The sequence below is a fragment of the Lynx rufus genome, unplaced genomic scaffold, assembly GCF_022079265.1.
Source record: "Lynx rufus isolate CCGP_SWC_20201006 ecotype Redwood Valley unplaced genomic scaffold, mLynRuf1.p SCAF_4, whole genome shotgun sequence".
Taxonomy (NCBI): Eukaryota; Metazoa; Chordata; class Mammalia; order Carnivora; family Felidae; genus Lynx; species Lynx rufus.
Window position 1 is genome coordinate 153,641,260 of NW_025814856.1, and position 27,025 is coordinate 153,668,284.

At 48.0% G+C, this 27,025-nt stretch overlaps 1 protein-coding gene across 1 annotated transcript in view; it reads right to left on the minus strand.

The window, feature by feature from the left end:
• Positions 1-7,846: 7,846 nt before the first annotated feature.
• The window catches only part of CREB3L2 (cAMP responsive element binding protein 3 like 2), a 117,561-nt gene continuing 98,382 nt past the window's right edge, over positions 7,847-27,025 (minus strand). Inside the window, exons 8-12 of the mRNA XM_047095785.1 lie at positions 25,993-26,061; positions 12,980-13,079; positions 12,578-12,704; positions 10,943-11,159; positions 7,847-9,335 (exon numbers count right to left, since the gene is read on the minus strand). Coding sequence (XP_046951741.1) covers positions 9,260-9,335; positions 10,943-11,159; positions 12,578-12,704; positions 12,980-13,079; positions 25,993-26,061 — 589 coding nt within the window. The 3' untranslated portion in view covers positions 7,847-9,259. The remainder of the gene's footprint in view (positions 9,336-10,942; positions 11,160-12,577; positions 12,705-12,979; positions 13,080-25,992; positions 26,062-27,025) is intronic.

Here is a 27,025-nt window from a genome sequence, read left to right on the forward strand (position 1 = left end):
TGTAGACACGCAGAGCTATTTTGCCTCTGTTTGTGCAAAAACTCAGGCACTTGTAGAGCACTGAAAGCAGCAATGAGAGACCACGAAAGGCTTAGCCATGGCAGAGGGAGACGGAGTTGGGGCAGGGGAGAGGACGACTCACTCATTGTTAATCCTTGGTGCTAGCCCTTTACTACATCAATCAGGCAATGGTGGGGTGACAGCAAGTGCTGAGTCATCTAGAAAATTCTTGGAGGTTCTTTGAGATGATCCAAATAAAACACAGCTTAAGCCACCAGAGACAGAAGAAAGCAGAAGCGAAGCATGGGGCCAAAAGAGGATTCACTAAACTATGTACCGAATAATTTGACTCTCCCTGGTGCTGTTCCCCATGCTGATCCCAGGGTCCCTGCACAGTTACAATCAGGACTGAAATGTTCCCCTCTTGAGAGGCTTGAATGGTGCCAGATACTCATATGCTACCCTTTGGGAACCGTAACAAAAAAAGCCTAACTTGTCACCTTATCTCCTTACAGAGAATTCTTTAATTCTTTAAAAGTGAGGTTATTATTCATGCTTTTTTTTTGAGAATTTAAAACGTTTTTATCGTGATCTTCAGAAAGATATAACTTTTGTGATCAGAACAATATTCACATGTACACACACACAACGGAAATTAAAGTTAGATGAAAGAGTGTTAACCTCCAATGGATGCTGATATTTTCTACTTTACTCTGTGCAATTCCATTCCATCTCATTCCATTCTAACATATCTCATTCTGTTCTATTCCATTCCGTTTCTTTTTTAAATTGTTGGTCGGTCAAAACACACTAAATTGATTTCCCAACCCCTCGACCCTCAGTTTGAAGAACACTAGGCTAAAGGGAAACGAATATCCCCTACCCCTAACTCTCAAATTTAGAATAATTCATCATTGTACAATGATGGCCAGTGGCCAATCAGACCTTTGAGGGAGGTTGATAGCATGACAGAGAGACCAAATGGAAAGAAAACAGGGAGAGAAATGCACGTGTGTGTGTGTTGGAGGTGGTAAAATTCTTACAGCCGTAAGAATAACTAATGGTAAATTTCTAAAATGGATATACCAAGTATTAACAGCATAAACCCATTATTTGGAACCATAGAGGTAAATATGAAAAAAATTGAAATTGGTTACTTTCAAGAAGTAGGACTGGTGGATAGAAAAGACAGAAAAATGGGCTGCTACTTTTCCATAAGAGCTTTTTAGTACCTTAAGTTTTTTAGCTACGTACAATATAACCGCAATATTTTTAAATTTCATTGTATTGCAAGAATATTTTGCCATTGGCTCCAATAGCATTCTATCTACTTCTTTCTTATCCCTGTTATGCCATAATGCGGTCCCTATCTGACTTACCCTATAGCGCCCAACCTAGTTCAACTTATACCCCCAGTCAAGTACTGGCCCTGGGGTGGGGCATTCTATGGAATTATGTGTGTAATATTGCACATACCATTTCAACTGTATTTTCTTTGCTGTCTTTATTTACAATTTAAACCATCTCAAACCATGATAACAAGCCGTATCAACCGTGGAAAGCATTTAAATGACAACTCAGTCGAGAAAGGAAACGTCTTGGGGATTGAGGGCACCTTTTCTGTCCTCGTGGTCTCCAAGCATGTAGGTGGTTGTGTATTTACATTTTTTCCTGGGGAAGGGTTTTTCTTTGAGCCAGCCCAAGCACACAAACCTTTCAGGCACGCATCAGGAAACCCAGCTTACCAGCGACTTTAGCAGGAATACTGGGGAGGACATTACTCATGAACACTCTGGCAGCCCCAGTCCCCAAATACTTTTCACTTAAGAAACATGAAACATTTTGAAACAGACTCTGGGAGAACAGCACAACAGCCTTTCTGGCAGCTTTCACGGTATTCCTCAATGGTTATTTTTGTTCCTCCGTCTAAAAACAACAGCACAGAGGGAGGAGGAGAACACCCCGCTCCGCAGGGGGCAGGACTCTTCTTTAAAGTTGCCAGAAGCTGCAGCAGCAGCTGGGCCCGCCGGAAGACAATGTCAACTTGTGCCACCTGCCCAAGCTCATCAAATAATGAGGGGGTCAAGGGTAACCAGCCTCTCAAATGGGGATTTGGATTGTTTTGTAAAAAAAAATCAGATGAGCCGTCTTCCTCCCCCTCCCCCCTTCTCTGTAAAGCCAGGAGCCTTTGGGGAAAAGATATATACATCTTTTATATCTATAGATCTCGAGATCTAGATAGATCTCGAGATCTATAGATATCTAGATATATAGATCTAGATAGATCTCGAGATCTATCTAGATCTAGATATATCTATATCTAGATATATACAGATCTCTAGATATAGATCTCTAGATCTAATAGATGTATCTGAGCTAAGTCTTAGTTCTGAGAACTCTAGGGAAAAGAATAGGGAGGTGCACCTTGAAAGCGATCCCACTGGAGGGGTCATGGATGACTTAGACAGCTAGAGTGTCACCTGCCCAGATGAGACGTGGCTAATGGGACTGGGACTGGAACAGAAATCAGGACGGCTGCTTTGTGATTCTGCTCTGCACTCGCCGTGTAACTTAACGGAGGGCCATTCACGTCTCCACAGCCCCCATTTCCTCAACTGAACAACAGGACAATACTGACTTCTCCACTTTCCTCATGGATGATCTCCAAGTACATTAGATGGCACGTGAAAGAGCTTTAGGTTTAGCACAAGTGCTTACATAAAGGGGATCCCTAAAAAGTTTTTGATACAATTTTTGAGATGGACGAAGGTTTACCTCTCGGACTAAGAAGAAGAGACCCCAGAAGGCACATTTGTTCATGCAGTGCAAGGGGCAATCAGCATCTAGCCTCTACCACTCACAGCCGGCTGCCTCCCTACTCAAGCCTCTCAATTCCTGTAACTCAGGGCAAAACTGACCGCCCTCCCACCTCCCAGTCCCATCAGTAATGCAGCATCTGGTCCTTTACTCCCTTTCTTGTTAGTTACTAAAAAGCTTTCACAGGGAAAGGCCCCTTGTGTAGGATCAGAAGAGAAGGTCAAGGTGCTCTGAGGGGAAAGGCAACAGGAGACTAATACACCCTGGAGACCAAAGCAGGGATGGGCATGCTGCTTAAAAAAAAAAAAAAGTGTTTTTCAGGCCCAGTCCATGGCCTTCATCTCTTAACATCCTGGGTACTCTTTTTGAGGCCAAATGAAGCCTCACTCTCTCTGGGTGGAGAAAATTAAATTTGAATGCTGGAATTGCAATGGAACGATCATTATTCTGCTTGAGTGCATTGACCTTTATCAACCATTTCATCAGTTTCTGGAGCACGACACTGTGTGAGGCGTCCTCTGCAACTGTCCATCTGAAGGAGAAGCCATCTCTCCTGGCTCAAGCCCAGACCATCATTCTCCAGCATCCCGAGATGGCGAAGGCAGAATCCACTCCAAACAACTCTGAAATCTTATTAGCGAATAGTTGTAGGAGACAACGAAAATCGCAGTCAGGCGGCAAAAATCCCTAGGGAATGCAGTTTTTCTTCCTGTGACTGATTGAAAAAACAATTACATTTCTCAATATTCCTCCAACGGAGGCGTGGATTTCAGTACTAGATCACATACAAACTGCCGGTTTGAGGTTCTTCTGTCAGTTCAACTAGATAATCAGAAAAGGGTGGTTAGGCGCACACATCCGAAGTCATGCTCATCAGAAAGGCAAAATGCTTTTAAGACAAGATTACCAGGATTTTAAAGACTAGACAACGTGTTACTATTTAAGAAAAAATATTTTTATTTGCAAGAAATGGAAATACAAAAGCATAACAATTTCAATTCATTTTTTTTTTCCCAAACTAACTACAAGTATCCTACAAAGCGTTTTTATTTGTGGTATTCACTTAGCTATGATGAAGAATAAAAAGCCATAAAAAAACCCAGCACAATATGACAGATAATGGACTCACAATATATTTAGACTTAAACACTGCTGGTCTATAGAACTATTACAAAAGAGAGGTGAAGTCCAGCCTATCAGCATAGACATTGAAGCTCATGGTTGATTATAGTCTAGGGTCTGCTCAGCGTTGTTTTGGTAGGGTCCCTCATGATTTGTCAAGGAGTGCTGGTGCTTTCCACAGACTCAGAAAACGTTTTATCGGCAAGGGAGAGGTTCTAGGAGTGTAGGCCCTGGGTCCATGGTGCAAAAAGTTCATGTTCTCACCTAGCTGGTGAGCAAAGGACAGGGGCGGAGGAATGGAGCTAAAACCCCCGGGGATTTTCTTTCCCAGGATGCAGAGCCTGCTGGCTGGAATTCACAGAAGACTGGATGAACAAGACAGCAGATACACATCTGGTGGAGATCTCCAGCGTGAGGCAAAGAGCAGAACATTGCACAGTGGGTCCGGTGCAGGGAGCGGACACTGTGGTTCCTGCCCAGAGAACCTCCAATGTTCACAGAAAGGAGCCTGCCCCACCGAATCCACGGACCGTACTTCCCATATCACTTAGCTGTTCATCTCTCTCATAGTTACTGGTTGCCCCGTTTTCTCCATCTAGAAAATTAAAGCCAAAATTTATTGAGCACAGTACTCAGCCAGTACTTAAAAAGTGCTCAAGAAACACTATTTCCCCTTGTTCTCAGAACGAAGACAAAAACAAAGCATTCCTGAATTATGTGGCCCCAAATGACAAAATAAAACAATACCTAGATTTTTCCTGTGCTAAGTGTGGGCTCTTTGGCCGCAGAGAGATGGAGCGTTCATCCTCCAACGGGCCAGGTTCCTTGGCCCTGAGAAAATGTTCTGCTGTGAGCATTTATAAGAAGCTTAATCCAGGCTGGCCGTTTTTTGATGTGATTGCAGCTCTACAAAATGGGATTTTCCTGACAGATAAAACCCCATTTCTTTTCTCCGGATGTGCGCAGCCGATCATGGCGCACCTCTAGGAAACCATTTTTGAGCCTCTGGAAAAAGGTTTTCCCCCACACTCCCTTCACTCTAACACGATAAGGCTATCCGTAAGGCCTCCCGGGGACAAAGGAGTCCTCAGTCATCCTGGAGCATGTACATAAGGCACATTTAAGGCACAAACCAGTGTTTGAGACCAGGCCGGAACCTGTGTGTGTGTCAGAAAGAGGGAGGGAGGGAGAGACCCGGTGCTTTTGTCTTTCGAGTAGCTACTGATTGAGTAAAGTGCCTTGGCGCCCTTCCTCCCCAACATTCCCCAGCTCCAGACGGCACTTGGCCTCAGTTACGACTCCAAAGTCCTGGGAGTGACTGACTGACCGACTGAATGGGAAACCTGAACCGGGTCTCTGGCTCCTTCACAGCCTCCCACTCTCTCCGGTGACTGTCCTCCCGGAGGCGCTCCTGCCATCGCGTGTCTCCTAGCTGTCTCGGCTGCAAAGCAGTCCAATGAAACGGCTCCCACTGGAGCACTACCTGCTAAAGGCTTCCCGGTCCTACCAGCACCACCCCAAGCGGGAAGAGCCGGCGTCTTTAATAAAGGGATTGCAAAGACCGGATTCAAGGGAACCAAAGGAACGACTCATGCAGACGAGGGAGTGGCTCACAGCCTTCTCCTCCGTCTCCAGTCTCCCCATGTCACCAAGGCCGGCGAGGGTGGCCCCTTTCCTCAGCAAAGAGCGGGATGGCTCCATTTGTGCACTGCGTTCACGGACACACCCCATTTGATGATGTGTTTGTGCAAGAGAGCTGGCCCCAAGAGGCCTTGGACTCTCTCCCTGCGGTTTTGCCCGGTCTGGGGACATGGAAGAAAGGAGCCATGAAGTGCCGAAAAATGTTCACAGAACGCACGCGACCAAAATCCTGGACACGGCCTCAACGTCCGCGTAAAGATGAATCAATTCGACACGCCTGCTCTACAGGCACGTGAGGGTCACCGCCCTCTTTTGGCATTCAGGCTGAGCTGAGAGATTTGGGAAGAAAAACACCACAGTAATTACAGGCGCTTTATAAGTAAGTTGAGCCAAAAGCTGCTTTCACAATCGATGAATGAGCTCTCCAAGTCAAAATCATCTCCATTAGCCAAAAAAGGTTATCTAATTTTGCCTACACCAGTGGCAAAGTTCACCCCCACCCCCCACGCAAAAGGAACAGCCTAGTTCAGCTATCAGATTTTTGACATAATACTCTCTTTTATGTGGCCGAGGCTCCAGGGTCCTGACACTTCACGGGAATTCTTTCTTAAACTGGCACGGAGGCCTTTCATTTCCAGCATCCGTTTCTGAGCACAAAGTCAAGAGCTGTGTGGAAAGGGCCAAGTGGAGGGGGGGGGGGGCGTTACTCAGGTCTCACCCAGTGAAAAACTGCTTGTTCTCTACATGTTTGCAAGACATCTCCTTCACCAGGGTAATCAAAGAAAGGGAAGAGGAAACCCTGCTTACACGATGAAGAGAATTAATGTATTTGTGAGTAACATATTTATTATTTATGGTTTATGATTACACCAACAGTGTCACAGTGTTCAAAACTGAAGTTTGGAAGCCGACGTCTGCCACCGCTTGACATCGGCAGGCTAACCAGGTATTACTGCCTGGACTAGCGGACCACTGCATCCGGGGAAACAAATCCACTGAGGTCTGGGCTTAACCCTGGGACAGAAAACGAGCACACACCTGTGAATTCTTGGGTATCCTTCGGCCCTCCTGTGTCCTCTCCACGCCCTGGGATCCTCCCCAAGGGACGACTATTTCGTTCCCTTTACTTGCCCACGTCGAGAGCGAAGGGCAGAGGCTTTTCTCAAAACAGCAGGAGGACGTGGAACCCCCTTACTATGGCCATTTGAGCTCCCAAGTTGATGTCTCAGGTCTCTAGATACAGACTCAGTTCTAGAAGAACAGCGTCCCAGAGAGAACACCCTGCTGTTTGGAGGTCTGGAGAAGGGGACGACAAGCAAAGGCAGGTAGAGGCCAAAATAAAATCCTCAAGGTACTAAGGGAGGGACTGGAAGTCTACCGGCCCTTCCCATCTCCCGCCTCATTCAGAAGAACAGGGTTTTCTACCCCGGCTACCCCTGGAGCCTTCAAAACCCGATCTGGTTCCATGGCAGCAGGTGAGTATGCTGACCCATTCTCACACTTCCGCCCTCAAATGCAAAACCCCTCCTTTCTCATCGGCCAAATACTATTGGAGTTAATTCTTTTTGACCTCCTCAGGCCCCCACGGGCTACCTGTGCCTGATAATTACACGGCGTTTTAAAGGAAGGGATGAACCACAGCAGCCCGTGGCCCTTCCCGACACCAGCCAGGCCCAGGAAAATCTAGAGCAGAAGGGAAGGAGGGAAGGGAGAGGAGAGAAGCAGGGGCAGGGGCATGTTGGCAGCCCCTTTCCCCGCACAACTCTGACGGCCTCTGCTCTCTCTGACCAACGTGAGGGGCCGTGAGACTGCAGACAGCAGCCCTGATCCGGCTTCCACGCACAGCTGAAGAGACACAGTTGGCATCTCCCAGTCTGGAACTCTCTCCACCACAGCACAGAGACAGGAATCACTCCCGGGGAGCTCCAGATGTACCTCGGCAGACCAAGCAGGGATCTGCTCCTGAGGTATGATGGCAAACGCTAATGACACCAAATCCTGCATCTGACACGGAACGAAAGGCCCAGGTGTGGGCTTAATCCCTCGTAAGTGCAGGTTCCAGTGACAGTGTCGACAAAAGAGAGAGAGAGACCGGAGGTAAAGCTAAAGGCCTTGCAGCTACTACTAAAAATAAAATACAAAAGGTAAGCACATTCCTTATACGAAATCTTTCACAAGCTAGGGGAAAACACTTAAGGGGAATCTTCTACATTATACAATAAAAAGGCAATTTCCATTTCTTATCTGTATGAAAGAGGAAAGAAAATTTTAAACTACAAAAGTTACTTTTAATCATTAAAAAAAAATAAAAATAAAAGTAGGTTGGGGGATTAGGTGGTATCTCTTTGGGTGAGCTGCAAAGTAGCCAAACCTGACTATAAAAGGTAAGACTGTGGATACTAAGGTCACGTACTCCAGCCCCAGGCCTCAGGCCCACCCTCTGTGTTGGGGCAGAAGGGAGGGTACAGCAGAAGTGTCAGGGCAGGTGGGGCGGAGGGGGCTGGGCGCAGGTGCGGAGAGGCAAGCCAGCAAGGTTGTCCGCGACGCCTGATGTCGGGGACGGGGATTCCCTTCTGCCACAGGAACAGGGCAGGAAAAGCACGTGGCCACAGAGCCACAGACCCGAGCAAGGTGTTGCTCCGTCTTTCCCTGTGACTTCATTCCGTGGGACGACCCAAGCTTCCGGGGATTTCCCAAGTACAACGATAGGCCTCAGGTTGAAGGAGGAGGAGGACGAGGAGGAAGGGGAAGATGGGAGAGGAGGAGGAAGGGGAGGGGGTTGACGTAGAAGAAGAAGATGAAAACAAATAGAAGCCACCATCTGGGGGATTGGGATCCCAGAGCTTCGGGTACCCTCCGAGCTCCACGGGCCAACAGGAGACTTTGGCCGTTTGGAGGGAGGCGTCGGATCTCTTCAGTGTGGTTGCCAGCGGGAAGCCTCAGTGAGCTAATAAATACTATTTACAAACGGGGAGGAGAAGCCGGGGAGGCAGACCTATGGGTATGTGGGGAAGTCCTACAAGCAACAAGACGGGGCAGGTTTGCCTGGAGTAGAGGAGCCTGATTCCTTCAGGCATTGCACTTGCGGCCTGAGAAGGGGGGGTGGGGTGGGGGTGGGGGCATCCTCGCTCCGGCGCGGGGAGGACGATCTGCCAGGGCTCGGTCGGGGCAGAGTGGCAGGGGTGCTCACTGAAGGCCCCGGCACCTCCGAGGCTCTTGGGGGTGGACGCTCCGGCAGCCGAGGCTGAGGAAGGCAGGACATCAGTCAGTGCTTTGCCAGATCCCAACAGGCATCCTGGTATTTCTGTGGCTAGAGTGTGCGGTCTCAAAAGAACAAGCGTCATCTCTTCTTCACGCCCCACAGTGAGAAAGAGGCAGTCTCTTTTTGGCACTCTTGGTGGAAACAAGTCTGCTCGTCCCAGCCCTGGACCTAAAATAATTTCCTATGGCAGCAAGCAAGAGGGAGGGAGGGATGCCGGGCTCCGTTCTTCGAGGGGGAGGGAGAGGGAGGTGCTCTCTCACCGCGGGTGGAAATCCCAAGCTGTCCTCCCATCCAAAGCCACGACCGCTCGCCCGTGTCTTCATCCAGATCAAAAGCAAAAAGGAAAAGCTCCTGACAAGGGGGGTTGGGAGACGTAAAAGGAGAGCGAAGAGAAAGAGGGAGGTGGAGACGGCCTCTTCAGAAGGTGGCGTTCACTCTTCTGTCGAGTTCTACAACTTTTAGTGTCTCGTTCCCCTCCAGTTTGGTGCTGACCCTGTGAAGATACCGAAAGGAGAAAAGAGCTCTGAGCCACCGACGGACAACTATGATTGTCGTGCTTGGGAGGATCATACAATCATTCCACGACTGACTTTGTGGGCTGGCCCAAGCGTGTTCTTACTCTTTTCCCACCTAATGACAATCCTCTGTTCCCAAACTTTCCAGCTACCAGCCCGTGCACTTGTTCCCATTCCTACCTTTATCACCGCCTAACAGGAGATGTCCCAACCCAGAGGATAAACACGGCGGTGTGATGCTGATTTGTCATAAATTGCTTTAAGGTCATATATTTATTGGGTGGTGTCCCCTATGCTAGACTCCGGAAAGAAGAGAATTAAAGGATAAAGTCTGACTCCTGGTCTAGAACGCTAATAGTTCAGATAAATTCAAGAGAAAAAGCTACCCTGAAATAACACTCAACACACAACAGAAAATAAATGCTATTAAAGTGTAGAAAGTCTCTAGGCATTCAGAGGAGGGCTACGGGGGCTTTGGTATCAGGGAGAGATCCCAGAAGAAGTGAGGTTTCGGTGGGTCCCTGAACAGTTGAGCCAAGAGGGGAGAAGACTTGTGTCATGCATATGCACATGATCAAGCAGCTGAGCCCTCTACAGCTCCCAGTGGCTCCTCCACAAATGTCTCTAGAATGGAAATAATAATAATGCCTCGCCTCTTAAAGTATTTAAAAGGATTTATATATCACATTTGCACAGTACTTAAAATAGTTAAGTGCTAGTAAATGTTAAATATGCATGTACAATGTAAACACATGAAAATACACATAATTATGAACCTTGCCCCACTGCTTTAGGGGGAAAAAAAGCCGAGGAATTTGAAATAGAATCTTCAAGTGGGAGCATTAGCATTGGAAGAGCACACTTTCTGGGAAGCACAGGGGTCAGGGCAACAAGGTCACCACTCACACCAGGCAGGCCCAGGAGTGTGCACGCAGACCCTCCTTCCTGCACCGTCTGGCATTTTCAGGAGCCCACCCCAGCATAACAACATCTGGCCATTCCTGTATGCCTTTGTGTTTCCAAAAAGGCTGTTCTCCATCACTATCGAAAAGAAACAACTCACGGAGAATTGGAGCCCCATACGTTATTTTCAATATGGAATCAGGTATATGCTCAGTGCCTCTCAAACGATGTCCCTCGATATATAATTGTAATTCATACATTTTTTTACTTACAAATCATAAAACTATACATTGACACACAGCCTGACATATGTGTGTCTCTAGCTGGAAGGTAGGGGAGGTGTCCTAAGGCTGCATTTGTGTGGCAAGCACGCTGCTAAGGGCGGGCTCTATGTGTGTTTATGAGGCTTTGAGGGGAGGCAGAAGGAAGTCACCTCTGGGAGCCACCACCGCTGGTTCCCCAGTGACAGAGCAGGCACAGGGGCGGCTCATCCTAGGCCGCATCCCCAGTCTCTGCAAAGGGCAGCTATTGACAAGTAGTAAACTCTCCAGAGTCCTGGGTCCTGGAAATAGGTCCCGAAGGAGCCCAGGGGCTGCGCCACGTCTACGCAATGTCTACACCCCACATTCCAGGTTGCTGACTCACAACCCATCATCCGTGCACCTGCGTGTGCTTGACTCACAAGTGCTGCTGTAACTCCAATAGCACGGATTTCTCCAGGCTGCTCTCATTTGAGAGAATGAAATGGGGAAGATCCACTTCAGGCCTGGGATCCAACCCTGATGCCCTGAGCAGGGAGGAGCCTCTGTCCCAAGGCCCAAGTTCCCCAGCCGAGGCTGGGCCGGACGGCTCCTCCAGGGGAGAATGTTCCTCATAGATGAGCAGGTTCCTGGATCTCACTGAGGACAGAGCAAAGGAACAGGTGTTAGGGAAAGACTGCAGGGTTTACCACATCCCCTCACTCACTGCCCAGGGCTGGGAGCAGATTACAATCTGTGGGTTCTTGTTGCCCAGAACTGAGGGTGCCAGCTGGAGCTGGCTTTCCACAAAGGCTTCGGGGTTTCAGAGTTTTGCGCGTTGAAAAATTATACCAATTATACAGTGCTGGAAGAACAAAAGGAAAGCAAATAAACATGAAGCAAACTTCCACCCCCACTGCTTTGAAAATAAAACTCCCCTCCTTGCCCACCCATAACCATCTGGGGGAAACAATTCATGAAGAATGGGAGTCAAATACTTGGGGATGTCCAGAGCAGCTAAAATAAGAAACATTTCCAATGAGTCGGTCTTGCACGGAGAGAAGGTACCAGGGCAGAAAACTGCGTTTTCATTTAGAAACCCGAGAGGAGGCACAAAGCCAGAGTCATAAATCAAATCATGGAGACCGTTTCTTTGTTTTATAGGACGGCTGCCTTGCTAGAGGGCTCTGTAGCAATTCTCTGCCACACAGAAACTCTGCTCCCATTGGCTTCCATTTAAATTTACAGATACATTCCCTTAGGGAGAAAAGAACTTCCCAGGAGATCACTGAAATTATCTGGTTGAAATGCCAGTGTTTCTGTCATACACCTGGCGGAGATACAACTACCTGGTGACGACCAGAGCCCTTTCAGAACTGCAGAACTGTGCCTCCCCCAAATCCAGCACCTCCAATTCCACCCACATTTGCTCTTATTAGTGTATATGCATGTGTATTGGTGTATATATCATGATCCCCAGAGACCGCTGTTATGTCCTATGTACTTAAAAGGGATCAGTGATCTGGGTGAGGTTACCACACACTTCTCTAACACCCAGGTCTCTAAATTCTCTCAGTCTTGGCCATGATGTTTTGTAAGACAGACTGATTCATTTCTGGGATTCTTACTGTGGTAACATACATTTCCCCTGAATGGAAGGAGAAACACAGGAGTTCCTTTAAAATGTCATGGAAAGCTTACTGCTCCCCCCAGTCTATTCCCCACCCCCCCCCACCGAATCCACATCCCACCCCCTTCTCAGAGCACGAAAAGGAGACCTCAAGAATTTGCCAGGGAACGTGGTCTATAGCAAAAGAGTTTGCAAACTGTGCTCTATCGGGCTCTAGAGAATCCCCAGCGGTGCCTCAGCCCAGTGGGTGAGGGACACGAGGGGAGACCCAGAGGCCCGGGCACCATACCCCCATGTCTCTCTTCCCTCCCTTCAATGGAGAAGCTACACTTTTGCCACTTTTTAAAAGTTAGACTTTCTCATAAGACTCCCTTCAGAAAGGCGAACTTTCAAAAAACCCCAGAGACATGAAACAAGATCCTTCACGAGTTGCTGAGTGCTGTCTTACCGACAGAGGCTGTATAGGGCTCCTGCATGGAGTGCTGGCTGGGCAGAGCCATCTTGGTGGCAGACGGATAGGGTCCGTAGCCCTGAAAGAAGCTCCCAAATGCAACAGCAAAGCAGAGCACAACCACCTGCAGGGGGAGAGGACACAGGGCCTGTCAGCTCCAAGGTCCACAGGGCAAACCTTGAGCCCTGCACCACCTGGGAAGTCTGGGGAGACGGACTCCCCTTCATCAGGCCACCAGAACGCACCATCAGGTCACCCGCCGTCACATCGCGGCAAAGCAACTGCGTCTGAGTGAGCCGCGTGGTTCCTCCCACCGCACCTGGACTGGGCAAGCTGGGGGGACACTGGAGACGGGGGTGGGCTGGGGCACCTAGGGCGCCGTCTCTTTGGGAAGCTCACCATGAGGCACGTGCCGGTCTGCGTGCCCGCCAACTTGCAGGTGCGCGAAACCTTGCCCATCACCAACGTCTGAAGCTTCTGTAGTTGCTGCAGGAGAGTTCTGCAAATGCAACAAATCAAAGCCATGAGGGGAGTCTGGGACAGAAGGGGGTGCTTTCAGGTGACCTCTGCCCCCATGCTCTGGGGAAGCTGCTAAAGCCTTGTGCCCGAATGTGCACCCAGCACCGAGGCAAAGTTTCATTCGGAGGAAGATGCGGACACCGGTGCCTTCCAGAACCAGTGATGTAGAGCTTCCCAGAGCCGGGGAGGAGCCCGCTTGAACAGCCCATCCGGGTCTTGTGCTGCTCTGAGTCAGAGGTGAATTGCCCCAAGTTACCCCTGACATGCCAGGCCTTGTCTGTCAGCCACTGACAAAAAAATGAGCCAAAAGAACATTTTGCGGGGCGGGTGCTGGTGATACAAGGACAATTCACCTACCCATGAGAGAAGAAACAGTGAGGAAGACGTAAGGAAGGAGAAAAGGCAAAGAGACGAGGAAAATGCCCAACAGAGAACAACTGAAGGAGTGGCCGGGGGTGGTGGCCGTCATGGGAAATGGCAGTGATATCAGCGAGCAGCGGTCACTTAGCAAATTTGAGGAGAAAGAGGGGAAAACCAGGAATGGCAGGGAGGCAACGGCCAGAGGCACCTCAAGCCGTGGTTCTTGAAGGCTCATGGCACCTCTAGAGTCAGAAACGAAGCCAAAATATGACAGAGCAAAGAGGCCTGCTCAACTGGACCCACGCTCAGAGCCAGGGATCTCGGAAACCATTCTCCCATACAGACTCTGATCCTTCTGCAGGAGGAGACAGGCGGCAGGAGCAAAAAAAGAGTTCTCTCCCTAAAATTGGACAAGTGTGCACACCCTTAAAAGGGAAGGGTTTGGGATGAGAATACTGTATTCTGGTCTGTGTGACATCAGGTCACAGAAAGAGCAGATGGTGAAATTCTTCATGAATTTTGAACAGTGTGAGCCACAGAAAAGGATCTCACAGCACTGCCTCCTGAATCAGAGCCCCTGGGATGAGTGTGTGCGAGCAGCAGAGACCTTGAAGCCCCTCCTGGCCGCGCCCCCTTCCCCAAGCCCAATGCACGCGACCAAGTGCAAAGATTGTACAAGCAGATGCTTTTCCTTGAGTCTTAGAAATTTAAAAAAAAAAAACAATTCAGGCCATGATGTCACATCAGAAGGCCAGACAAGTTCACTGGGAAACGTCAGCAAATCTCTCGTTTGCAGAATTCTGGGCTCTCCCAGAGAACTTGCTTCTCACCACGGTCTGTCTGTCTCCTGAACGGCTTTCAAGTACTCGAAGGACAAGCCGGGGTTCCAGAGTTTGCAACATTTACCCTGACAAGTGCCAAGGAAACGGGTTCTCTTGGGGTTTAAGCCAAGCAGGGACAGGTTGGCCATGGGATGATACGGCCTTCAGCAGCTAGATGGCTATGAATGGGGGCAGATTTGGGGTGCCTGGGTGACTCAGCTGGTTAAGTGTCCGGCTTTGGCTCAGGTCATGATCTCTCGGCTCGTGGGTTCGAGCCCCGCGTGAAGCTCTGTGCTGACACCTCAGAGCCTGGAGCCTGCTTTGGATTCTGGGTCTCCCTCTCTCTCTGCCCCTCCCCTGCTCAGGCTCTGTCTCTCTGTCTCTCAAAAACAAATAAACATTAAAAAATAAAAAAAAATAATAAAAGTGTTCTGTATGTTACTCAAAGCTTATACATACTGATAGTATGGTTATTTTAAATCCTACTTAAAGAGAGACTGTCATTTGTGACAATATGGATGATGAACCTGGAGAACATTACACTAAGTGAAATAAACCAGAGAAAGAAAAATTCCACGTGGTATGACTTATACTTGGAAGCTTAAAAGAGAAAAAAACATTTTTTTTTAAAGTTGAACTTAGAAACAGTAGAAAACTAGTTGCCAACAGCTGGAGGTTGGGGGAATTGGGGAGAGGCTGGTAAAAGGATACAAACTTTCAGCTCTAAGATGAAGAAGGTCTGAGAATCTAACCTATAACATGATGACTATTGTCTATAACACTGTATTGGCTCATTGAAATTCGTTAAGAGAGTTGAACTTAAATGCACTCAATAAAAAATTAAAAACAAAAAAAAGGTAAATATGTGAGGTGATGGATGTGTTAATTAACTCGAGGTGAGGACTATTCCACAATGCGTGCGTATATCTACTCATCATGTACGCTTTAACTATCTAATGGTCTTGCCAATTATACCTCAACGAAGCTGAGAAAGAAAGGGGAAAAAAATAAGAATTTACAACTAAATGATCATATGATGCAGCAAGTTTTTTTCCTTGTCAAATTTGTTCTCTTATCCCCGCACTCCCTAAGAGCACTCCATTCTTTTATTATTATTATTTTCATTTTTAAACTTATTTATTTTGAGAGACAGAGGGGTTGGGGAGGGGCAGAGATAGAGGGAGACAGAGAATCCCAAGCAGGTTCCACGCTGTCAGCGCAGAGCCCCATGCAGGGCTTGAACTCACAAACTACGAGACTGTGACCTGAACCAAACTCAAGTGTCAGATGCTTAACCGATTGAGCCACCCCGGCGCCCAGAGCACTCTACTCTTACCCACTAGCAAAGCTGCTGTTCCCAAGCTGGGCGCTAAGTGGACTGCTATGCACCAACTTGCTGGGTGAGCATTCATTCTCGCAGAGCTGACAGGTGGCTGGTGGGGGTTTACATTTTATTGGCCACCATCTGTGCTGCCGGCCCCAAAGCCCTCACTGGGCTCTCCGTGCTGGATTTTGGGATTCCTGGGGCAGGATATATAGGTGAGCCCACAAACAAGACCTGTATTTGCCCGGACAGCACAAACCCTTTTCTCTCATATTCTGGCCTCTTCCTGGGGTCCCGGATTAATGTTTCTGTTGCCTACTAAACTATGGAAAGGGGCCTCCTGGCTTCCTGGCTCGCTGCCCAAGAGCCACGTCTTAAAGTGGTGGCTGCCGCTCCGTGGGGGAGGGGGAGGGGGTATTTCAACTCCCACGGGGCCCGTCTGCTGCCTGAGCTGGCAGGAGCTCACGTTCAGCTGTGCTCTGTGCCTTTGTCCATCCGGGCTGTAGACAGCAGCACTCTAGATGTCCCCAGACCCATTTCCCAAGTGTCGAGGTGATTTTAAAGTGAAACCACTCCCATCTTTTCCCAACCATCCCTATTCACCCACAACCATCCCACACTCCCTTCCTGCCCATTTCCTGCTCTTTGCCCAGTCCTTGGAGCACGAAACACCAAGAAAACCAATGCAGCAAATGACTCGGAATCATTCCTCTCTTCAAATTTCTGGTTGCGATCGCTAGGCCTGGTACCATTTCCCTGGGATGAAGAGTCTCCCAGGAGGCTCTGTTGTGCCCCCTAAAAACAGAGCTCTAACAGATCAGACATACCTAAACACCAATGGTAGAATGTCTTAGCCTCAAGCTAAGGGGCCCCCAGCTACAGGGGCAAAGTGCTACAAGTTTGGAAGAAGGGTCATTTAAGTCTGGCTGGGTGAGCAGGCAAGGCTTCAGGTTTTCCAGGTGTATATGGCATTTTCCTTGGCACTCAGCAGCAGATCGTCTCCAAACTCATGATAATTATATTCTGAGTCCATTGCAAATGAAAATAGTTGTTTGATGGTCCCTGATTTCTAACAGTTTATAATCTAACTCTTTAAGAGGAACAAACATGTAGTTTTGACATAGATTCTTTCTCCTTAGCTTGAAATTTTGGTGGAAAGCAACAGTGATTGATAATGTGCTCTTTGCTGCTGCTTCTCCTACGTGGATCAGTGGAGGTGAACTGAACCAAATGGTAGAAATGATCACACTCGGAAGCCCATCCATCAGCAACTCCGAGTGATTTCACCCAAGGAAAGAGATTTAGCTAGCCCATCCATCCCCAAATCTAAACAGATTTCATGATCCAGTCAAGTCTGGGGAATTCATTTATATTTGACAGAAATACTCATTTTTGTTGTCAGAAGGAAAGGAAATTAACAGTGACTGAGCACCCACTGATTGAGTTCTAGGAACTCCACATCCGGAGATACAAAATAACTGTCTGAAAGACATGTAACTTGTTAAGCGAAAGACCTAATATGTAAACTAAAACCTGGTGCTGTAGTTCAGGTACCTTCCAATGCACTGCAACATGGGTACCCTGGTTTATTACCTAACAAAATCTGTAACCAAAATACTTCTTGGTTAAGGAGATTTTTCTCACACCCAGTGACATTAACCTCATATCAACAACAGCCCAATGAAGAGATAATGTCCACCGTCCACTGTTAGATAAGAAAAGGTTACTATCAACCGGGGCCAAGCCACAGATGGAAGAGCCACAGGAAAAATCAGTCCGATGGCAACGAGATACATACTAACAAAGTTTCGTGATATGGCTACCAAAGAAACGATAAGGGCAAATCAACATTTCCTGGCACATCTCCACCAGATAGACCAAAGATAAAATGCCAAGTGATAGATAAGAGGGTGAAGGGTGATTCTTGCCCTACATCAGGTGTCTGGAAGTCATGTCTGGGCTTCGTTTAGGAAAACGGAAACTGCAAGACGTGTCCCTCTGTGAGACACCAAAAGAGCTGATGAGATGGCTTTAGGATCGCTCAGCTGGTACGTCTGCGCTCACACAGGGGATTGGCTGAGTTTAGATCTTGGTGCCACTGCTGCATACCTTTAACCAAGTTATTCCAGTCCTGGGTTTAGGCGGCTAATCAAAGTCAATTCCTTTGATGTAATCAGCTACCAAAATGACGAAAGAACCCCCACCTCCTGGAACACTCTGGATTTCTTGACGCAAATACACCTTTACAGAGTGCTTGCTGTCCCTTTCCGCTGATGACAGATGAAGCCTGCCCTCTTTACAGGGAAGCGTGGTGTCTCCAAACTGAAATATTAGTCTGAGATGATGTGGGATTTTCCCTCATGCCACGGGGACAGATGCCATGGCCCATAGGATGGGGAGCGTCGATGACAGCTGTTAGCCTGCTTCGGCTGAAGAAAAGGCAGCCAGCAGATGAAACGGAAGAATTATTTTAAAGCTAAAGCTCTAAAAACCTAACCACAGGACAGACCCAACAGTGCATTCAAAGCTCAGCATAAACTTTTCCTTTATTACTGTATTTTAAATCATCAGTGACCGGGGCTAATTATGGCTTAATGAATTCTCAGGCTTTGGGGAGCAAGGTCTCAATTTAGAGAACAGAGTACGCTTAGCAAACATTTATCTGGGCCAGGAGATTTTTCACAACTTGTTAAATTGGGAGTGTCCAACTCTTGATTGAAAATGTGGATTCTGTCTTGTAGTAAGACGTAAAAAGAAACTGAGTGGCTGTCCTCATACAGTTCTTTGCAAGAGAGCAGTCGAAGGCAGCTGCCAGCCCTGCCCAAAATAAAGTATCACCCTGTATCTTGGGAGGCATATCAAGGGAAACTGGGCAAAACATTAAAAAATGGCCAGGAGTGCAAGACGTGATCTTATAATAAGGGAAATACATCAATGGCCTCATGTGTTTTCTTTGTATTTCACTTAATTTTGTATTCTACAGTTTCCTTTATTTTTGAGTGACAGGGCAAGAAGGAGAGAGAGAACGGTCATACAGTTATTGCACGTTACGCTCTGAACATTCGGGGACCTAGTTTCTCACTGGCGTGAGAAGCCAGCACCCAGGAAAAAGAATCAGCTGGTGGTTCCCAAAACCTTCCTGGGCCAGAAGCTCCAAACCAGGACCTCTCGAGAGCAGACATACTTTCCATCATATCTCGTAACACATCTTACTGAGGAACGGAACCAATTGGGCTATGGTGTGTGTGTGTGTGCACATACGTGTGTGCATATACACCACTCTCTGGATAAGCCTATAGAGATACAAGAAGTTTTTTCACATCCTTATAGAACTAACAGCGTAGTATTTTCCCAGTCCCAAATCATGAGCCATGAGTGGGTTGTGAAAACACTTGGGTTGCCACTGCCGCGTTGTTTTTTTTTTTTTTTTTAATTTTTTTTTTTCAACGTTTATTTATTTTTGGGACAGAGAGAGACAGAGCATGAATGGGGGAGGGGCAGAGAGAGAGGGAGACACAGAATCGGAAACAGGCTCCAGGCTCTGAGCCATCAGCCCAGAGCCTGACGCGGGGCTCGAACTCACGGACCGCGAGATCGTGACCTGGCTAAAGTCGGACGCTTAACCGACTGCGCCACCCAGGCGCCCCTGCCGCGTTTTTTAAGGAAACAATCAAACAGAACGCATGGTATTAGAGGACATCACACCGAGTAAATACGCATTCCTTTGTGAAACATTCCTATTAGTTATGCATATGACGTATTATGTTCCTGTGGGGGGTCTGGGTCGCTACCTACAACGCACAATGGTCACAATTAAAAAGCAAGCCTGGGGCGCCTGGGTGGCGCAGTCGGTTGAGCGTCCGACTTCAGCCGGGTCACGATCTCGCGGTCCGGGAGTTCGAGCCCCGCGTCGGGCTCCGGGCTGATGGCTCAGAGCCTGGAGCCTGTTTCCGATTCTGTGTCTCCCTCTCTCTCTGCCCCTCCCCCGTTCATGCTCTGTCTCTCTCTGTCTCAAAAATAAAATAAACGTTAAAAAAAATTGTTTAAAAAAAAATTTTTAAAAAAAAGCAAGCCTAAGGGCAGTGATATATCCACACGTATATAATTCACACACATCTATACTCAGCCATACATAATTATCTTGTGTGTGTGCACAGACCCAAAATAATTATATATGGGGGGGTATCAGAGGACTTCATGATGTCCTTCTGAACAAAAGTCTCACCTGAATCCCTCCCTGTCTCACCCCACCCCAGTCTTTGAGAGCTAATGTCTCTAAATTTCGGAGGATTAGGAGGAAGGTGTCCAAAAGCTAAAACATTTACCTCAAAGTCCTGGAGTGAAGGTGGGAAGGTGGTGTATACAAGGAGACTCATGAAGCACCTCCAAGACTTTCACATACTGAAGTGTAACATGTATAAACCAATGACAGTCACAGGGTGCTAAAACCCTAAACTTTGAATACCTAGGTCTTTATGATCTCTTACTTAGGCTTTGAGAGTTGTTCATGGGGCTATGGCCTAAATAGGGGGGAGGGGGACAAGGATGAATTTCTCCTTCCTCTTTCTGTGCAACTGCTGTATCACAAAGCGTTTGTTTTGCAGGGATCAGAGGACATTTCTGGAATATTCTATTACCTACTTGCCCAGGAACAAGAACAAGAGAGCTCTAGAATGTTTTCTGGGGCTGCGGAATGGCTAATTTTACCACAAAATTGTACTACAATGCCCTTCCAGTCTCTCTGGGGAACTCTGTCTAGTACCCAACGATCTGCTGAAGTTTGAAAGATTTTCACCAGAAAAGAAGGCTTATACTCTTCACAGCCAGAAGTTACAGACAACGGAGAAATGACAGGGAATTACAGCAAGATCAAGATCTGCAGAGGGTAAGTGGTGCCATTCACCAGTACTCCGCTGGCCTGTGTAGGGGAGTGGGCGGGATCTGCAGTTATGGTCCGTGGACAGAGAAAAGGCGAACCAGGGGAAGAGGGTAACAGCGTGTGGTGCAAACAGGTACGGCTGTGTGGGCTAAGTAAACACACGAGGAGAGGCAGAACACCAGGAAAGCCCAGTGTACTTAGCGGGAAAGACCTCTACCAGGAACTGTAGATAGTTCAAAGAATGAGAGGGGCACCTGGGCGGCTCAGTCGGTTAAGCATCTGACTTTGGCTTAGGTCATGATCTCCCGGTTCATGGGTTCAAACCCCGTGTCTGGCTCTGTGCTGACAGCTCAGAGCCTGGAGCCTGTTTCAGGTTCGGGGTCCCCCTCTCTCTCTGCTCCTCCCTTGCTCACTCTCTCTCTCTCTCTCTCTCAAAAATAAATGACCATTAAAAAAAAAAGAAAAAGGGGCGCCTGGGTGGCGCAGTCGGTTAAGCGTCCGACTTCAGCCAGGTCACGATCTCGCGGTCTGGGAGTTCGAGCCCTGCGTCAGGCTCTGGGCTGACGGCTCAGAGCCTGGAGCCTGTTTCCGATTCTGTGTCTCCCTCTCTCTCTGCCCCTCCCCCGTTCATGCTCTGTCTCTCTCTGTCCCCAAAATAAATAAACGTTGAAAAAAAAAAATTAAAAAAAAAAAAAAAGAAAAAGAACAAGCCAAAGTGGAGTTGGATGGAGACGATGATAGCTAAGAGGACCTCACAGACCATGGAGGATTTCAGGCAGACACCGGCCAAGTTCAAACTCCTTACACACTCCATCAGCTGCGGGGGTGGCCCGGTCTACCCTTCAGAGAACAGACTTGGGGTAGAGACCCACACAGGCCCTGGAGATGGGCCAAGGCCCTTGGGCAGGGAATTCCAGAATCCTAGGTACCAGGGTAGGGTCTGAAGGGGCAGGGTGAGAGCTCCATGTGGAAGCATCATCGTGGCCCTGCTGACCACTCTTCCAACAGAGAGACATGTGGCTAGAGGTGAGCCAGAGCGGACGCCTCAAAACCACAGGTCCAAAGCAAGGCCCTCCTCTTTAGGTTGAAGGTAGCCCTGCACTAGGAAAGGCAGTGGTCCTGGAAAGGGGTGCAGCACAAGAAAAATCAAGGTGGGGACTAATTTAAAAATTAAATGCCTGAGGTCTAGTCTGCCTGCCACCCCCCCCCCCTTCTACCTCTAGACGTTTGAATGACCCGAACCTCACTGGGCTTCAGTCTCCCTTTCTGTAAAATGACGTGACTACGAGTCACATTAGACGGTCTCCGCTAACGTGCAGTTCGACTCTAAGTTCCCACGGCCCCACACATGAGGGCGGAGGAGAGGGCAGGTGGCTCACAGCCCTCCAGAGGCAACAGAGCCAAATACAGAATTGAGAGGAGCAAACTGAACCACCAACACCTAAAACTGCCGGGCTGGGCGGTATGCGTGTGTCACTGGCGCGGGATTTCTCTGGAATGGGACCCGGGCAGGGCCATCCAGAGAGCCTGCGGCTTAGAAGGTGGATCGTGAGCACAGGACAGCCAGCACGATCCCCCGGCAGCCCCCCACACGGGCTTCATCCGCGCTCTGCAAGTGAAAATGTATTTCCTGACTGAGCACAGGAAGACGGGCCCCCTGGGAAACCGTCTCTCTCTCTCTCTCTCTCTCTCTCTCTCTCTCTCTCATCTCACACGTTTCCTGATGGCATGCAATTAGTGGATCACCTCAGCAGAGCAGGTGTGAAGGTGCTTTCACACTGCTTGGCTCTGCTCTGAGAGCCTCCCAGGTAAGGCTGCAGAAGCCTTAAGAGCACGTCTTCATTTTCTCTCCTGTCTTCATGCTCTTCCGGTTTCCCAAGCTCCAGTAAAAGGGTCTCTACATCGAGAAACCAACAATATGCTAGGTGGCTGCGGCTGAGTCCAGTATAAAGGGAAAGATTCAGGACTGACTCCTGATCTGGGCACTCATTTTTATCTAGAGAGGTGGAAAAGTCCCTTGTGGGGTATAACACAGAAGTGGTAAAGTGTAAAGATAATCTTCCTTTAAGCTGGTCAAGGAGGAAACAGCCCGTCACTTTTCCCGCCATGTCCTGCCGTATGAGAAAATGGCGCCCCAGGTCTCCCGCCCGACTCTAGTGACCCAGGATCCTGTTCACGGAGAGCCGTTTCCCTCCCGCCAGCACCCTCCAAAGGATAATAATGCAAGAAGCATGGCCAGGAACACAAACACAGGTGTGTGTTCATTAGGCCCAGCCCTGTACTTAGTTCAAACACTGGGTCACTTAGGCAGTGTTACAGGAGCAAAGGGACCAAAAGTCTCCCCTTATCACATGCCCAAAACACCAACGCCTTATGACTGGTGTAGGGCAGGAGATTGGCAGGGTTTACCTTATAGTCCGTGTGATTGGTGCAGTGTCCTCTGAGCAAGGTCAGGCCCTTGGCAGGGAACAGAAAGAGAAGGGGGAAGAAGCTGGAGGGAACGCAGACCCACCTTCCCTGTCTCAACCAGGGCAACACTACCTTTATTTCTTGACCTCTCAGGCTAAAACCTGTAAGATAATCTGTGGGAAGGGGCACCTGGGTGGCCCAGTCAGTTAAGCCTCTGACTTGGGCTCAGGTCATGATCTCATGGTTCGTGAGTTCCAGCCCCGCATTGGGTTCTGTGCTGACAGCTCAGGGCCTGGAGCCTGCTTCAGATTCTGTGTCTCCCTCTCTCTGGGCCCCTTCACCGCTTGCGCTCTGTCTCTCTCAAAAATAAATTAATGTTTAAAAAAATTCTTTAGAAAGATGATCTGTGGGAAGACTATATATTAGTCAAGTGTCAGCCATGACCACCGTAAAAGAAGGGTTGTCCACCAGAAGAAGTAAGTTTTCAAGAGGGAGAACACACATAGGGCAGTCGAGGGATGGAGAAGGGCACCAATATCATGAGGTAGGTTGCTTTTTTTCAGTGAAGATCCCAATAAATAACTGGAAAAAATTTCCACACAGTTAGTAAAGAAGAGGAAAATCATCACAGACTCTCATCACTTGAAGAACATGAGATATGTTGACCGTAAACTCAAATATGCCATATGATCCCATAACCCATATTCTATAATAATACCAGATTACAATCGCCATTATTTAAAAAGATAAAAACAATTGAAAACACAGATTGTTGTTACACAGAATCAGATGTGCCCTATGTCAATGTTCCTCATGTGACGGCTCTTTATCAAAATCTGACAGAAATAAGGATTCTGTAGAAATATATTTCCTGATATGAAAATGTGTCCAGTGTATTCTGTTAAATGGGAAAAGCTTCTTAACAAGATAGGATGCATATAGGTATAAATACATAAATATAAACTATCACAAAATATAAACATATCTCTGGGTGAAAAGATTGCAATTTTCTGCTTTTTTAACTAGTTTCTGATTTTTTCTACATTCGGAATATATCACCTGTGGGTGTGATTTTTTTAAGTTTAAAAAATATGATACAGCAGGGTCAGCCTGGAGAGGGGAGGGGAGGCATTTCCCAGGAAAGGGGGGCAATGGAGCCCTTCTCAGAAGCACCCTGCTCCCCAGCACAGCCCAGAGTGCACCTTTGCTGCCCCCTTGTGGTTGTGAGAAGACCTGGCACACGGAGCCCCTAGACCAGAAGGCACCTGGACAGAACTCCAAGGTGATCTTGGATCAGTTCCTCTTCCCCTTCTCACCAGTTCATGGAGTGGATTTGTCCCACTCATGAACACGGGGCTTCTGCAGCAGCAAGTGCTAGGGCAGGCATGGGAACATTATCTGTTCAGGATGCTAACAAGATAGATATGGACTCTGGTGGGGGTCCAGGACCCAGAGATCCACTGTGGCAGGGGTGAAGGTGGAGATAAGGAGGGGTGGAGCCTCAGGAGACTAATGGCCAAAGGCAACCATGAAACCAGAATCCTAAAGTGGCACTGAAAACCGTCTCCTTTGCCTCAAGGGAATCAAGACAATAGCACACGGAGCTGGTGACATTTACTTACTTCTGCCATCTGTCTATAGGGCATTTGAGGTGACCGCCCTTGATCTGTATTTGAGCACACGTTCCCAGACTTGCAGAGGGCAGCCCAGTGGGGTTACAACGTCCAATGTTCCCAATGACGGTGGTTTTAACTTCCGAGCAAATAAGCCTGCTGTTCGCGCGTCAAACCATGAAGATGGGAGCCATATTTAATGTTATCATCCAATGACGTGCTAATAGATATTACATGATCCCTTAACAACCGCAAAATCGTTATCAGGCATTTATACTCAGCCTTAAAATGATTAAGTAATATTTTTCTCACCTAAAAGTCTACTTTTCTCTGCTTGGATTGTTTATAACAACCATAGGATCCCCTCACTAATGAACACTTTAATTTTTAAAGCCTAAGTGGGCACCGTGCACACACACAAACATGCATTCTGGATTAAACTCCCCAACCCTAACCCTAGCCCTCAACCCCTTTCTCTTGCATATGCTTCTCCTATATTGAGGCTCCAGAACCAGACGTACTGCAGTTAAATACAGCTCGCCCGTTTACTGTGTGACCTTAGGCAAGTGACCTAACCATTCTGAGTCTCAGTGATCTCCTCTATATAGTGGGGATATTAATAGGACCACCTCACAGGGCTGTTGGAAGGTAAAATGAGTTAGTATCTGTGACGCACTGAAAATACCTGGCAAGAGAGCGCTAGAAGAACCCATTAACTCATTCTGTCTGTTACTTTTTTAAATGGCTTTGAGGGGCATCTGGGTGGCTCAGTTGGTTGAGCCTCCGACTCGATTTTGGCTCAGGTCACGATCTCGCGGTTCATGAGATGGAGCCCCAGGTCAGGCTCTGCGCTCTGTGCTGAGCCTGCTTGGGATTCTCTCTCTCCCTCTCTTTCTGCCCCTCCCCAGTGCATGTGTGTGCTCTCTCTCTCTCTCTCTCAAAATAAATTAGAAAACTTAAAAAAACAAGAGCCACTCACTTAAAAAAAAATGAGAATAAAATGAAATGGGTTTGAAATGTAATGAATGAATGAATTTTTATAAGCGGTAATTTAAAACACAAACTTGGTCTTCTCTCTTCTTTTCACTAATAAACACCATTTGTTACTAAGACCGAGTGACGACGAAGCGGCCGGTCCCTCTCTGGCCACCTCTAACGTTTAGCGTCATTTTTAGAAGAATCAAACTTATCCAACTTTATTCTCCTCCAAGCCTCCTCCTTACGCCCCTCGTCAGAACCCCTGTCAGAACTGGCATCTCCATCAATCCCGTATATGTTAGGAAAAGTAAAGAACGCGCATGCGTGTGTATGTGAGTGTGCAATGCACGTGTGTGGCGGGAACAGGTGGGCGGAGTATGGCCGTCCCAGACACCTGGGCACGACTGTACCTTCAATGGGATCTCCTCCACTTCCTTCCTGCTCTGCCCCTCTTTCCACCCCCCTGCCATTAGGCCATTTGAATAGCTCCTTACTTCAGCGACACTCACCTGTTGGTGTTCTCCAGAACCTCCACCTTCTTCCGAAGCTCCAAGTTCTCAGTGGAGCAAGACTCCACCCTACAGAGGAAAGAGAAAGAAGACAACTAGCTGTATCACTACAGCAAATGCGAGGCCAGGAGCCAGGGTGGAGGCAGGTGGGGCTCAGAGAAGGAGGTGTGGGAATCAGCTACTCGAGGGAGGTGAGGGAGGGAGTCTGGCCAGCCTGAGTTGGGAAGAAGGATAAGAAGACAAAAGAGAAAAGAGACACACACGCACAGAGAAACCAGTGCCTCAGTAATGGAAAACAAACAGGATGGTACAAAACGTAAACTCCTTCTGGTGTGTTCCAGCCTTGGCTGCTCTCACCTCAGCCCGATTACCCTTGACACCTGTTACACGTCTCCCTCATCCTATAAGGGCTGGATGCTGCTGGCTGTACCCTCGGCCGGGAGGACTGACGGGAAGCCAAGGCGTTCGGGACAGGGTGAGGGGAGAGGATGAAAACCCAGTGCCCCAATACAAGGAATCCAGGCACAGGAGCATAGGCATCCCCCAAAGAGGCAATAAAGACCATCTTGACCCTGGATGCCTACAGAAAATACTGGACCAGAACGGGAACTGCTTAATGCCAAACTACCAATACTTAAACCAGGACGTAGAAACACTAACTTTCGGTGGGAACTTCAAGAACCAGCCAAGGATCCACTCCTTTCCCCAGACACACGGGAAGATTCCTTTCTGGATCAGCGGCCTCATTTCCATCTTAAAATGATACCCGTTGGTCAGCTGGAGAACTGTTTTAAGGCTGATACAAAGTTGTGTTTCAAGCCTATATCTAAGCCTAATACAAAGTTGCCATTTTCCTAAGAGCCCTCCTGATATTTGGAGCCATTCGGAAGAACAAAAGACGCCTTCAGGTGTTTTTGTGAGAAGTCACTAGCCCGTAGCATGAATTATAGTGGATGGAAAATAAAGAACGCCAGCCCGACCTACTGCATTGCCTGTGTGTTTCCCTAAGGTGTGAGGGAAGTGGCCAAAAGAA